Source organism: Phoxinus phoxinus (assembly GCF_949152265.1).
Source record: "Phoxinus phoxinus genome assembly, chromosome: 18".
Lineage (NCBI taxonomy): Eukaryota > Metazoa > Chordata > Actinopteri > Cypriniformes > Leuciscidae > Phoxinus > Phoxinus phoxinus.
Genome location: NC_136893.1, coordinates 2,091,598 through 2,105,951, shown reverse-complemented (window position 1 = coordinate 2,105,951; position 14,354 = coordinate 2,091,598). Strand labels below are relative to the sequence as shown.

Genomic DNA, 14,354 nt, shown 5'->3' with positions numbered 1-14,354 from the left:
TATAATTTCATTGTACACAAATGCAATGACAATAAAGACATTCATTCATTCATATGAAGTAGACTCGCTCAAAATCGAGGGAAACGAGGGTCCATCCATAGGCTATAAACTTTCCTCGTCCACTTCACGAAGTGGAATGCACTTCAAAATGGCGGCAGGGATTCCCAGAGAGGAAGTGCTTAGGGAAGTTCGCAAGTGCGTGTCTAAGTGGACTGGAACGCAGCCCAGTTTAACACTACACCAGGCCCCGCCCCTTTATCCTGCGTATGAATTAATATGAGGAATATTGTGACGTTTGTTCCCGGAAGAAACTCAAAACTACGATGGAGACGTTTCAGGAGTTCAGAAACACTGATTTTTTTTCAACAGCAACATTTACACACTGAACACAGATGAACGTGTAATAAAGCAGAATAGTTCCTCTTATTTATTTTGAAGTTATTTTCTTTTTAGTTTCATTAATTATGTAGTGTTTTTGTCATTGTATTCAGTATTGTGCTTTACTCATTAATCAGGCGTGTGATTGGTCGATCGCTCATGCAGCAGGCGTGTGCTTACACACTAAAGAAAGTCCCCTTGAAGTTCTGACGGTTCGTGTAAATAATGCACCGACAGTCCATTTCTTTCACTTTTTTATTTTATTTACTCATTTCAAAAAAAGTACTGATGGAGGATGTTTAGAGTTTAGGGTGGCGGTAGTCTTTGCCTGCAAACTTGGCCTTGTCACCGAGCTCTTCCTCGATCCTGTTGAACACACACACAGATGAGAGTTTGGCACACACACATTGTCCTTTAACCTGATTTGTGAGGTGTATGATGTCATCGCTGACCTCATCAGCTGGTTGTACTTTGCCAAACGCTCCGATCTGCAGGGGGCGCCGGTCTTAATCTGATCACATGAGGAGATGCGTTAGTGTGGCAGAACAAAGACCGTTTTCTCAGTGATGTGATAGTGTCGCTGATTAAAGGTGCAGTGTGTAAGTTTTAGAGGCGTCTAGTGGTGAGGTTGCGAAATGCACCCAACAGAAGTTACGGTGGCCGACAGGAAGTGATGTCGTCGTCTGAGACAGCAGAGAGTAGCCAGTTAAACAATGAGGTTTCTTTACAAAGATAAATTAAGAAATTATATCTGCTTAATTATGCAGTAAAACGATGTTATTGCGAATATTGTTACTTATTCGCTGACTTTAGCTCGCTTCACAACATAGTGACGAAACGTTTGTCCATTCAGGGCCACTGTAGAAACATGTTGATGTAAGGTGTGTGTGTAGATAGAAAACACTTATTCTAAGGTAATAAAAACATAACGTCTTTATACACCACTCAAAATAGTTATGTGCATGATACTACATTTCCGTCAAATGATCCTCCTAAATATTACACACTGCACCTTTAATGCACGTTAAACGGTTATTTTGCATTTGTTTTCGCTGTGTAATGCGTTTGGTGTACCTGTCCTGTGCAGAGACCAACCACCAGGTCAGCGATGAAGGTGTCCTCGGTCTCGCCGGAGCGGTGGCTCACCATCACACCCCAACCGTTAGACTGAGCCAGCTTACAACTACACACACACACACACACACACACAGCTGTAAAACTGAGCTGTTCAATGGAGTTTTGCAACACTGATAGAGTTGAACACAACCAACATTGAACTGAATAATGACACTTCAATTCAGTTTCTCTTGTATAGCAGCTCTACAGAATTCAAGTCTTTTCATAACTGATTCATTGAATTACCATTGAGCTGAATTTAATTTTGCAACATTGACACGGTTACTGAACTGAATGTTTTATAATTGATGAAATTCAGGATTGACATTTATGGAACTGAATTAACATTGAACTGAATTTAACTGAATGACACTATTGAATTCTGTAGAACTGCTTTACAACAGAAACCAAATTGAATTTCATAATTGATGAATTTCAATATTTACACTGTTATTGAACTGAATTTAATAATTTATGAATTTTGCAACATTGACACTGTTATTGAACTGAATAATGGCACTATTGCATTCAGTTATTTGTAAAGCAGTTCTACAGAATATTTTTTATATAGAATTTATGAATTTTGCAACATTATCACTATTATACTGATTTGAATCAACATTGAACAAAATTTAGCTGAATGACGACAATATTGAATTCTGTAGAATTGACTAGCAGAAACTGACTCAAATTGTTTTTGTAATTGTGCAACTTTAAAACTTATTGAACTGAATTAAATCAACATTGAATTCCTTTAATAATTGATGAATTTTCAAACAGTTATTGAACTAAATTGATCCAACATTGAACTGAATAATGACACTATTGAATTCTGTAGAGTTGATTTACAATAGAATACGAATTTTCATAATTGAATTTTGTAACATGAACACTGTCATTGAATCAACTGAACAGAATTGTTTCATAATTGATTTAACATTGACATTTTAAATGAACTGAATATAATTAACGTTGAGCTGAATGACAATTGAATTCTGTAGAACTGCTTTACAGCAGAAACTTTAGAGAATTTTTCCTTAACTGATGAACTTTGCAACATTGACAGTTATTGAACTGAATTAATTTGAATGACATTTTCTTCCATAGAGCTACTTTTTAGCGGAAACTTCATTTTAGCTGTAATTTAATTTTATGAGTGATGAATTTAGCAATATTAAGTTATTTTGCTATTTATTAATGTGAAGCTGCTTTGTGCTGTATAAAAATCTATAGATATAGTTGACTTGGTCTTTATCAGGAGAATCATCATGGGCCCTGTAGCGCAGCTCTGCGAGGAGGCCGTAATGGGCCCTGTGGCGCAGCTCTGCGAGGAGGCCGTAATGGGCCCTGTGGCGCAGCTCTGCGAGGAGGCCGTAATGGGCCCTGTGGCGCAGCTCTGCGAGGAGGCCGTAATGGGCCCTGTGGCGCAGCTCTGCGAGGAGGCCGTAATGGGCCCTGTGGCGCAGCTCTGCGAGGAGGCCGTAATGGGCCCTGTGGCGCAGCTCTGCGAGGAGGCCGTAATGGGCCCTGTGGCGCAGCTCTGCGAGGAGGCCGTAATGGGCCCTGTGGCGCAGCTCTGCGAGGAGGCCGTAATGGGCCCTGTGGCGCAGCTCTGCGAGGAGGCCGTGCTGTGTACTCACGCCTGGATGGACTCGGTGACAGAGCCGATCTGGTTGACTTTAAGCAGGAGGCAGTTGCAGGCCTTCTTCTCGCACGCCTGCTGGATGCGTTTGGGGTTCGTCACGGTCAGATCGTCTCCCACCACCTGGATGTCCACAGATCCTGTAAACTTGCTCCAGTTCTCCCAGTCGTCCTGGTCGAACGGATCCTCAATGGACTGAACTGCAGAAAAACCCAGGCGCACATAAACGGGTCCGTTTGTGCACAAACCGAGAGTGAGAGAATAAATGTGTGTATGCATGCGAGTAAGAGTGTGTGTGTACCTGGGTAGTTCTTAATGAAGCTCTTGTACAGATCTCCCAGCTGCTCTCCAGTGATGTGGCGCTTCGGGTCGTCGGGTGATTTGAAGTCCAGATCATATTTCCCACTCCTGAAGAACTCGGACGCCGCAACATCCATCCCGATGATGATCTTATCAGGATAGCCGGCCTTCTCGATGGCGGATTTCAACAGCTCGAGAGCTACGGAAATGCATTTTTATTAGAAAACGTTTCAACTTTTTTTTTTTTTGCAGTGTATAAACCAAGCAGCAACCTTCCAGTCTCTCTCTCGAACCCAACACTGAAGTGAACACTGCAATTAATCGACTGGCCACTAGACCGGCAAGAGAGTCAATCCCATAGACCCTAATGTTAAAGTGACCAACTTTACAGAAGAAAAAATATGTGTTTTCAGACTGGTGCAAAAAAGTGGTTTTGATCTGTATCAAGTTAAACTCATGCAATAACTCGTACCCTCGTTGTTCTCGAGGATGTTGGGTGCGAATCCGCCCTCGTCTCCCACGTTGGTGGCGTCTTTCCCGTATTTGGCTTTGATGACGTTCTTCAGGTTGTGGTACACCTCCGCGCCGATCCTCATGGCCTCGTGGAAGTTCTTGGCTCCCACAGGGAGGATCATGAACTCCTGCATGGCCAGCTTGTTTCCGGCGTGAGATCCACCGTTGATCACGTTAAACGCCTGAAGGAGAAGAAACGAGGAGAGCGGGATGAGGGCGGAGACAGACGCTGGGCGGGAAACCGGTTCATGACGAATACCGGTGTTTAGTTGTTATGAAATGTGACCCTGGAGCACAAACCCAGTCTGGAGCCGCACGGGTATATCTGTGGCAATAGCAACTATACATTGTGTGGGTCAAAATTATCCATTTTTCTTTTATGCCAAAAATCATTAGGATATTAAGATCATGTTCCATGAAGATATTTTGTACAGTTCCTACCGTAAATAAAACGAACAAAAATACTTTAGCATACAATACTAACATGTCGCTTCATAACCCTTAAACTGTATGGTATAAGTGTTTGTTCACAGTGCCAGCACTAGCGGGCGCTCACGTACGGGTACGGGGAGGATCACGTCTTTGTTTCCCGCGAGGTCTGCGATGTGGCGGTACAGCGGGACTCCCTTCTCAGCCGCGCCGGCCTTACACACCGCCAGACTCACACCCAGGATAGCGTTCGCTCCAAACTTAGCTGCGCGGGAGAGTGTGTGACACAGGAATTAGACACTTTAAGTGAATAAATGTGTGTGTATGTTTGAGTGTGTGTGAGTGAGTGTATAAGTGTGTGTGAGTATGTGTCTGAGCGCGTGCATAAGTGTGTATATGTGTGAATGTGCATGAGCATAAGTGTGTGTGTGTGTGTGTGTGTGTGTGTGAGAGAGAGAGCATAAGTGTGTGTGTGTGAGAGAGAGCATGAGCATAAGTGTGTGTGTGTGTGAGAGAGCATGAGCATAAGTGTGTGTATAAATGTTTGTATGTGTGAATGTGAATGTGCATGAGCATAAGTGTGTGTGTGTGTGTGTGTGTGTGAGAGAGAGCATAAGTGTGTGTGTGAGAGAGCATGAGCGTAAGTGTGTGTGTGTGTGAGAGAGAGAGAGCATGAGCATAAGTGTTTGTGTGTGAGAGAGAGAGAGAATGAGCATAAGTGTGTATATAAATGTTTGTATGCATGAGTGTGGGTGTGTGTGAGCATGAGCATAAATGTATGTGGCGTATGTATGTGTATGAGTGAATGCATGTGTGTGTGTATATAAGTGTGTGTGTGTGTGTTAGTGTTAATTACATTTGTTCTCAGTTCCATCGAGCTCCAGCATGAACTTGTCAATTTTCTCCTGGTCAACGACGCTGAACTTCTGTTTTGAGACAAGGATGATGGGATGATCACATCAATTTGACAAAAACAAAACAGGCACGCATTGGCTTTTTCACAGTCATCTAAGAGTACAACTTTTTGTTTTTTATAAAATGATAGAAAAATTATTTCACTGTAGTGGTAACAAAATAACTGATCTTAGGTCATTTAAATCTGTAAATGAGAACATTTCTTCATTTGTACAAACAATTATGCGAACTTTCAAAACTTCACTACAGTAAAGATCCACATTTCTATACGTTGAAACAAAGAAAACAAGAGAAATTCTCATGCATTTGATCCATCTGGAGAAAAAATTATATTTGACTTGACAGGTCACAATCAGGTTATGCATATAGTGGCCAGTAGATGGCGGATATTCATTCTGATATTTATGATGGGATGAATCACATAAATGTGAATATTTATCAGGTAAACGGAGCATTTCATTAGTTTAATTATAAAAATTTTACATATTTTAAATACAAATGTACATAATAAATACTATGAGGTTAAAGGATATATTAGGTTAGAAGCCAAGAATTTGAATAGGCAACTCAAGTTTATTTATATAAATATGATACCAAAAATACAATAAACAGTGTAAGTTTACTGCAAAGCAAATGCAGAGCCGAAAAAAAAAAAAAAAAAAGTCAAATTCAATATATATTTCACAAAATAATTTGCATGTTAAAAATGCTAGTTGTGTTCCAAATATGAAGTTGGTATCACAGAAATGGAGCTGCTAAAAGGTTTTAGGAGCGTTTCCATTGTAACTTTTTAAAGGATGAATTAGAGTGAGCTTTCGAATTATGCAAAATTGATGATTATTATCAAAATATGTGCAAAAGGAAAAAGGCAATCCATGATCTCACCTTCTCAATCAGTTTGGGAGCGATCTCCTTGTTCACATGGTCCACGGCCTTCTGGGTACCTTAACGCACACACACACTTTAATATTTGTAATTGTGTGTAATGAATGAGGTGTGTGTGTGTTACCTTTGCCCAGGTAACGTGTTTTGTCTCCATCTCGGAGCTCCAGAGCCTCATGAACTCCAGTGGAAGCGCCGCTGGGAACAGCCGCCCGGAAACGACCTGAAAACTATCAACTATTACAAACTTTTCCTCAAGACAAACTCGGAAATGAAGCATTTTTTTTATGTTATTTTTTATAGTCTTGAAGTCTTAAGATTGATCTACCTGCCGGTCTATTCAGTAAAGGTTGCTAGGGTGTTGCTAAGGAGTTGCTAATGTGTTTGAATTAATCTGGTCAAGCTTTAGTAACAACAGTCACTGCAGGGTTATTTTATTATATAAAAACTAGAGATGCGCAAATTACAATTTTCTAGGCCGATTTCTCATCGAGTTTGATCTGCCGATTCCAATTTTATTTTTTCTAACCACTTTACAGCACACACAAATATTTTCTATATTTTGTTTTAGAAAACACCATATACTTTTACCCAAAATACTGAATAATAAAAACAAGGTTAAATGGGTAAATTTTCTATAAATATTTTTGAGTCTTCATTTTCTTTTCTGACGTAGCTACTCCAGTTCTTGTTAAAACACACTAGACATGCAAATTGTGCATTTTGGGACCTTTTTGTGTTAAATCATATTTATTTTGTCCATCAAAAGTGTGCTTTCACTTTAATGGAGCGTGAGCAGCGCAGCAGAAATGGACTCGGCACCGAAACCCGCGTGCTGCTCCTGCTCGCGGTGTGAACGCACTCATTGATAACATGCACGCCGGAAACAATACGCGCCGCTTGCGGTGTGAAACGGACATAATTCATGAGGTTTCCTACATTAGAGTGCGGATCGGGCCGAATTTTTCTTTCCGAGCCCGGCCCGCGTCCGACAGAGCAGTAACTGAACCCGACCCGAGCCCGACAGGCATAAAGATATTTATGTTCGAGCCCGACCCGAGACCGGCAGTTAAAATCCCATTTTTTTCTCATAAGCATGTACGTTTGTTTGTGTGGAAAGCCCGCTTTTATTAAGCAACTGTAGGAAGGCAATCGGAAATGTCAACAGGATGAGTACATCAGCGCGCGGAGCAACAAGCGCTCTTAACACAGGCGCGCGCACATTATGCACGCGTTTCGTTGTCACGGCTACATAAACGAATGTCCGCACACAGGAAGACAGATGTTATGGTAATATTTTACATGTATTTTAATCACAAAAACGAACGTTTGCATCAAGTGAAAGCATCAGGCACATCGGCTACCTACATAAGCCGTTTTAAATTTAAAATGTTCAATGCCTTATCGCGCGGATGTGACCGAGCCCGACCCGAACATAATTTTGAAAATATCTGTCCGAACCCGGCCCGTCGGGCTCGGGTCGAGTATACCTCCTCTATCCTACATGTGCGTTCCGTGTGCTTGTGTGATGCTGATGTATTTGTCAGACTGACCGATCAATCGTGCATCTCTATATACGACTAAGGTTTAAACGACACCATTTAACTAAAAATGGGAAAACTTTTGAAAACTGTGCAAGTTGAAGCGATACCGCTATAGTCTTCGTGTAAAAGCTTAAATTTGTGAAAACAGTGACATCATAAGCATGTATATTACATGTTCAGTCTATAAGAGAGTAGTTATTTAGTGACAGCACCACCTACTGGCCGGCAGCAGAATACAGCGCTGTTAGTCTTATGCAGATCTTTTTTATAAAGTTGTCTGTACAAAAACGTTATTATGTAAACGTACCCAAAAAACGCAGTTAACTTAAAAAATATACCGGTATTTTCAGTTAGCTGCCAACTCAAATGCTAAAACGAGTACAGCCAAATTTAATTAATAAAAACTATATAGACTTTAAATCAACAACTATTGATTTAAAGTGACAAACCCCAAAAAAGTTGAATGAAAACAGAAAACAATCTCAAAATATGAAAGCACAATAGCAGCTCAATGATACGAAACGGCATTTGCACCTTTGCTTGTGTACAGATCGACTTCAACAGTGGGATTTCCTCTGGAGTCGAGGATCTCACGAGCGTGAATCTTACTGATGGACATCCTGAGAGACAGAGACAAGTGTTCAAACACACAAACAGGATTAAACATTTTATTAACCCTCCGAAGCAAGGTTCGGGAAAGGGTCACATTTGCTATTCCGGGTCATTTGACTGGGAACAGCAAGAACGTTTCTTAATGACATTAAACCCATTACCCTGGAGTAGTGACAGGAATTATGCACTGCTATTGGTTTAGACATTATCCAACTAAAAATTATCAAAGTTTGGTACACTTTTAAAGCATTTTGAAGCATAATTTTTGCAATAATACTTCGTCATAGACTCCCATTCATTCAGTGTGTGTGTGTGTGTGTGTGTATCTTTTGCACTCTGAAATGTTTAGCTTCTTCATTTCTGTGCTTAGCAAATGGGTATGTTTGTTTGCTCAGATAGCATAATTTAAAACGGTCACCAAAATTTGAAAGAGAAAACCATTTTGAGGAGTAAAAAAAGAAATGAAATTGGTCACATGAGTTAAGACCTCGCCACGAACCTTAAAATACTGTACACACACACACGGTCAGCCCTCAGCTGTCTGATACAGTCTGAAGTTTGCTGCTATTAATAGAGCGGCTATAGCAGAAGACAGAAAATACCTCAGGAGACAGAGAGTGTGTGTGTGTGTGTCTATATGACCTTTACAATGCCCTGCTGAACCCTGACCTTTATGCACAACATTCTGACCTTTGCATTTAAGCAATGCCACTGTAAGAGCCGCTCTCTCACACACACTGCGCAGCGCTATAGAAGACATTAGGTCGATTTGATTTAATAAAATTCATGAATCTACACCAGATCTTCTAAATTTCCATTCAATGCTATTTTTTCTGCAATTTTTGCATATTTGTGGTGGAATATAAATATGTAAACAGTGCATCTGCAAGTCTGTCAGATAATTTTTGCACTATGGAAGATTGTTTCTGCCATGGGATAATTTTTAAAGGCAATTGTGACTCACAATTCAGACTTCATAACTCATAACTTTCTCAAAACTGTAAGAAAAACTCACTATTGCAAGAAGAAAAAAAGAGTCAGAATCCGTAGCAAATGTATTTTTTATTCCGTGGCAGAAACGAGCGTGTACAGTTCACTTTTTATAACCGGATTTCTCATATTTCAGAGATAAAGCAATGTTCAAAGCTAAAACGATGTTTAAATTTTGAAACCAAAGTATTCATTTTTTATATCAGGGATCAATCTTTTTTTTTTTTTTTTTTTAAGCAATATATTGATACCTTTTATCATCATTTATTACAAGGTCTTTAATCTTACATTTTAAAGTTTTATCAGTTTGTCTGCAAGATGGACAGAGCATAAATCACCAATCACAGCACAGCATTTTATCGAGCGCGCGGAGCTGCCCACGAACGTGTGGCACGTGATCATACAAATCCAACTATCTATAGGCGCGTGCACATTGACGCAACTATCAGTTATTAAATAACCCCCTAATGACGCAATATTTAGCAACTCCGAGTGGACTTTACCCGAAATGTAACTTTTATATACGTTTTTTTTTTTCGTAAATAAAATGATAATTGTGCATCGTGTGTCGTTTATTGGTCATGATGTTAAATCGACACTGATTGTCCCAGTAAAATAGGACTTTAACCGTAAAGTTTCTGCTCTAAAACCGAGGAATCTGAGATGGTGTCACCGGAAGCGTGAAGGTCATTTACTAACAGAAAGTTTAACGGTCTTAAATCTGCATCGGTTTAACAAACTCAGCGTTCATCTACAGTCTCCACATAACACATAACATCTCCTAACAGCAAACTTGCACACTCATCCAGCTCTGTGTAAAGTTTAATATGAACGATCTACAGGTCCCGGATCAGAAGACGCGTCAAATAACGACAGAGATTAGCGAGAGCTCGGTCATTAGAGCTGATCTTAGATCAGCTGCTCCAATCAGGAAGCAGAAGCAAATCCACATTAGACTTCAACGCACTTTTGCAGATCTCGTGCACGCGCCCGTTCGATACCGCAAAACAAAGTGACATAAAAACACAGTTCGTGCGTGTTTACCTGAGGGCGAGTCGTGTCGGTGTCAGTCTCGGCGTTTGACAGGCTGTGAGTGAACAATGCAGCACCGCAATTTATAGACGGTCTCTAAACTACGTCCCCGTATATGGGAAAAGCTTTAGGGAGCGTCTAAAAACATCAGACATTTACAGAGCGCGCGAGTGTTTCGGGACACGCCCACCGCGCGGGTGTTTAATATTACAATAAAGTCATTCGATATAAATGTAATTGTCATCGGTTTGAAGAGACTAATCTCTTATAGTAATGCCTCAGTGATTAGTGATTTAGAAGGTCTTTTATTCCTAGTACCGCAGTTAGGTTTTTTAATGAGGTTGTGTAAATTTTTGTATATACTGATTGTTGTTGTTTTTAATGTTTAATTGTCTATTTGTTTGTGTTTGTAATGTACAATGGTGGCAAATGAGTTTCGGGGATTAATACAGTTTTCTAATAATTTGTTTTGGGACTATGTATTGCAAAGTATTCGGGGGTTGACTTTTCAAACTTTGTTAAAAGGTATCTATCTTCAAACTTCTGTATAAGCCACAAAAAAAAGTTTATAAATATAACAAATATAAAAATTTACAAATACATTTTTTATTTTTAAACTTTTTTATTTTTAAGAAAGAGTTTGATATGTATTTAAACTCCTTGCGGAAATCTAAAATCTCTAATGCATGTAAGACTGTCATGGTGTAAAACATTGAAGCTAATTATATATTCTTTGTTGTTTTGTCCTGTAACCCTCATTAGGCCTCGTTCACTACCGTTCTTACGAAGAAATGTGTTCTTAAACCACTTACACACTTACGAAGATTCTGACATTCACTAATGTTTTCTTATCTTGGATTTGTTCTAAGAATAAAATCAACGCACACGAGCACTCTTACACACACATGAGTGATGACAGTTTGCTCCAAATAATTGGCTACTGCATTTGATTTAATTCTACAGTCGTTTACACTGATAGTGTTTTACTGTAATGTATTTCTGATCATTTGTTGGGGTAAAAAATCATAGTACGCAAAGAAACACTAACACTGCCATTTACGTGGAATTAAATCCGACGTAGACTTTTCTTAGGAAGTTTATGAAGTACAAAGTTAAGAAATTTCTTATGAAGATATTGGTGAATGAGGCCCATTGTTGTCTATTAATGTTCATTACTATATAAATGTAATCTAATATGCATCTGCTTTGAATGACATTAGAAACCATGACGCACTTCTTTTAATCAATTTATTGTAATTTACCAATTATATTTATATAATAACCTGATGTGGTTCTAACTAGTCAGATCCACATCAGGCTTTATATACAGGACAAAACCTGAATACACACATCAGGCAGTAAAGCATTAAATTAAGCAGCTAATGTAGTTATAGTGCCAATGTTTGACATTCTTCCAGATAAATCTTGCCATTTTTAGATTAACCGTCACTAACTCTGGATATGTTTGGAAAGGATTGTATACTTCTTAACTGCGCACTGAAGAGTGTGTGCTGTGAGTGCCTGTTGTTTAGACAAATGTTAAATATAATGCAAGTTTGTAACTATAAACATCAGGTTTATTCCTCTGGTTAAATACGACAAATCAATATATTATGAAGCCTGGGTTTTCCACGCATACTGAAAATTAACATGCAACTGCATACTGCAAAATTAGTGCAAGTTATTGTATGACCAACCTGTGAACAAAAGGCTTGTTTGATCTGGAGGTCAAGAGGTCATTGGGAAACATGCCTTTGGGTTTCAGATTGTCTGCTAAAAATGACTATTTAAATTACTGTGACCTGCAAAGCACCGTTCATAAAATGTAGCCTAAAAACCTAATTTACAAAACACATCTGTGATCAGATTTTATCCTAAATTACATGCACTTCATCCAATGTCAAATGTGTAGGAACGGGTCAGCCTACAAACATGCGTCCTTACTGCATAACTTTATTAGCATTAATGAGCAACGTTTTAACAGATTTGTGATAATTAGGACCCCTGCTATGTCTACATATAAAATATGCATGAAGTATGATAATATGGCTGAATGTGTATGTTTCTAGATCAAGTCTAAGCTTGTTTCCGCCACAGAATAAACATTTTAAAAGGTAATTGCGACTTTATTTCTCAGAGTTGCGAGTTTATAACACGCAATTGCAACTTTATATCATGCAATTCTGACTTAATGCGTGTTTATATCATGCAATTCTGACTTTATGCGTGTTTATATCATGCAATTCTGACTTTATAACACACAATTGCGACTTTATATCATGTAATTCTGATTTTATAACACACAATTGCAACTTTATATCATCCAATTCTGACTTTATGCATGTTTATATCATGCAATTCTGACTTTATAACACGCAATTGCAAGAAAAAAGTCAGAATTGCGAGTTTACTTCTCACAATTGTGTTTATATCTCACAATTCTGACTTTATAACACGCAATTGCAACTTTATATCATGCAATTCCGACTTTATAACTAGCAATTGCAAGAAAAAGTCAGAATGGCGAGTTTACTTCTCGCAATTGTGTTTATATCTCACAATTCTGACTTTATAACTCGCAATTGCAAGAAAAAAGTCAGAATTGCGAGTTTATTTCTCACAATTGTGTTTATATCTCGCAATTGCGTCTGAATTCCGAGATAAAAAGTTGCAATTACCTTTTTAATTTTTTTATTCTGTGGCGTTAACAAGCTTCCATAAGATTCATATTTCTAGATCAGGGATTAAAGAAACAGGAGAAAACAATCGGGGACTGTCTTTTCCTCTCAGCTGAGGTGTAGAAACACTCAGACTCTCCCTTGTCGACCTCCAGACTTGAATGAAAGGTCAGGGTTGAATTAAAGGGGGAAATGTGAGAGTGCGTTTGGGTTCGGACCTAAAGGGCACCTATGATGATCACACACACACGCACACACACCCGCACCGCATGCCTCTCTTTTCCCTGTTTCCCCCTCTCTACCCTTTAACACCAGGCTAAAATTAGTTTCACTATCATGAGAGCTGACGTACACTTGTGTTGTTTGGGAGCAGCCGCAGATTCACAACTTGACATTTAGCCGTTGTGTACGGTGTTAAATTTGTCAAAAATAGTGTCGACTGCTTTGAGCAATACATTCGCTTTTTTAAACTTCAAACTCCCATTCACTCCCATTATAAAGCTTGGAAGAGCTATTGTTTTAATATAGATCTGGTTGTGTTTGGCTGAAAGACGAAAGTCATGTAGACTACACCTAGGATGGCTTGAGGGTGAGTACGGGGTAATTTATCTTTTTGGGTGAACAAACCCTTTAAGGCCTATTCACACCAAAAACAATAACTAGCCTATATAGAGAACTATGATAAGCTATATTAACCTCAATAACCACAAGTGGACGATATTGTTCGGCTGAAGTTTTGTCCTCTGTCGCTTTAAATGCTCGAGTGCTTTAATGAAGGATGGATTCTGATGGGCTGTCAATGTTTTGTTCATCAGCTGGAAAAACTCGTCCAATTTCACACGTTAGAAGTAACTATATCGTTTAAATAACTTTAAATAACTATATCGTTTTCATAATTACCCTTTGTGTGAACTGGCCTTAATTAAAGATAAGGCTAACGATTATTCGCGTCCACATCAACGGACAATATCGTTATTGTATTTTTTTTCTAGTGCTGCAGCTTTAAATGCTCGTGCTTATTAAAGCAAGGTGGATTCTGATTGGCTGTCAATGTTTCAAATCGTTGATCAGCTGAAAAAAGTTAAAAAAAATAAAATAAAAACATTCAGTGAAAGTGAGTCCAGCGATATCTCACTGTGCTATCGTTAATTGTGATGTATACGCTGCTATTATTTTATATTTAGAACTATTTTTATAACTATATCGTTATTGCTGTATATCGTCCTTGAATAACGGCCTTTAGAAAAAAAGTTCAGTGGACTTCTAGATATGAACCCTAGTGGAGACACGTCTTAAATTATGCCATAATTTTTTAATCTTTAA

General features: G+C 38.9%; 1 protein-coding gene across 2 annotated transcripts; it reads right to left on the bottom strand.

Annotated features, from left to right (window-relative positions):
- Positions 1-619: 619 nt before the first annotated feature.
- On the bottom strand, positions 620-10,474 carry eno3 (enolase 3, (beta, muscle)). 2 transcript variants are annotated; one of them, XR_013794966.1, is made up of 13 exons: positions 10,366-10,451; positions 8,254-8,339; positions 6,303-6,398; positions 6,179-6,237; positions 5,235-5,304; positions 4,510-4,643; positions 3,909-4,131; positions 3,438-3,635; positions 2,949-3,336; positions 1,991-2,769; positions 1,453-1,941; positions 831-889; positions 620-744 (listed from the first exon to the last, which is right to left on the bottom strand). XR_013794966.1 is itself a non-coding variant. In XM_079589556.1 (12 exons), exons 2-12 carry the CDS (start codon positions 8,336-8,338, stop codon positions 678-680), a joined length of 1,302 nt encoding a protein of 433 aa, XP_079445682.1. In that variant the 5' UTR covers position 8,339; positions 10,366-10,474; the 3' UTR covers positions 620-677. The 2 variants fall into 2 exon arrangements, 1 of the variants encoding a protein (XP_079445682.1); XM_079589556.1 differs by lacking the exon at positions 1,991-2,769 and having other exon boundaries at positions 1,453-1,561; positions 3,135-3,336; positions 10,366-10,474.
- Positions 10,475-14,354: the final 3,880 nt, after the last annotated feature.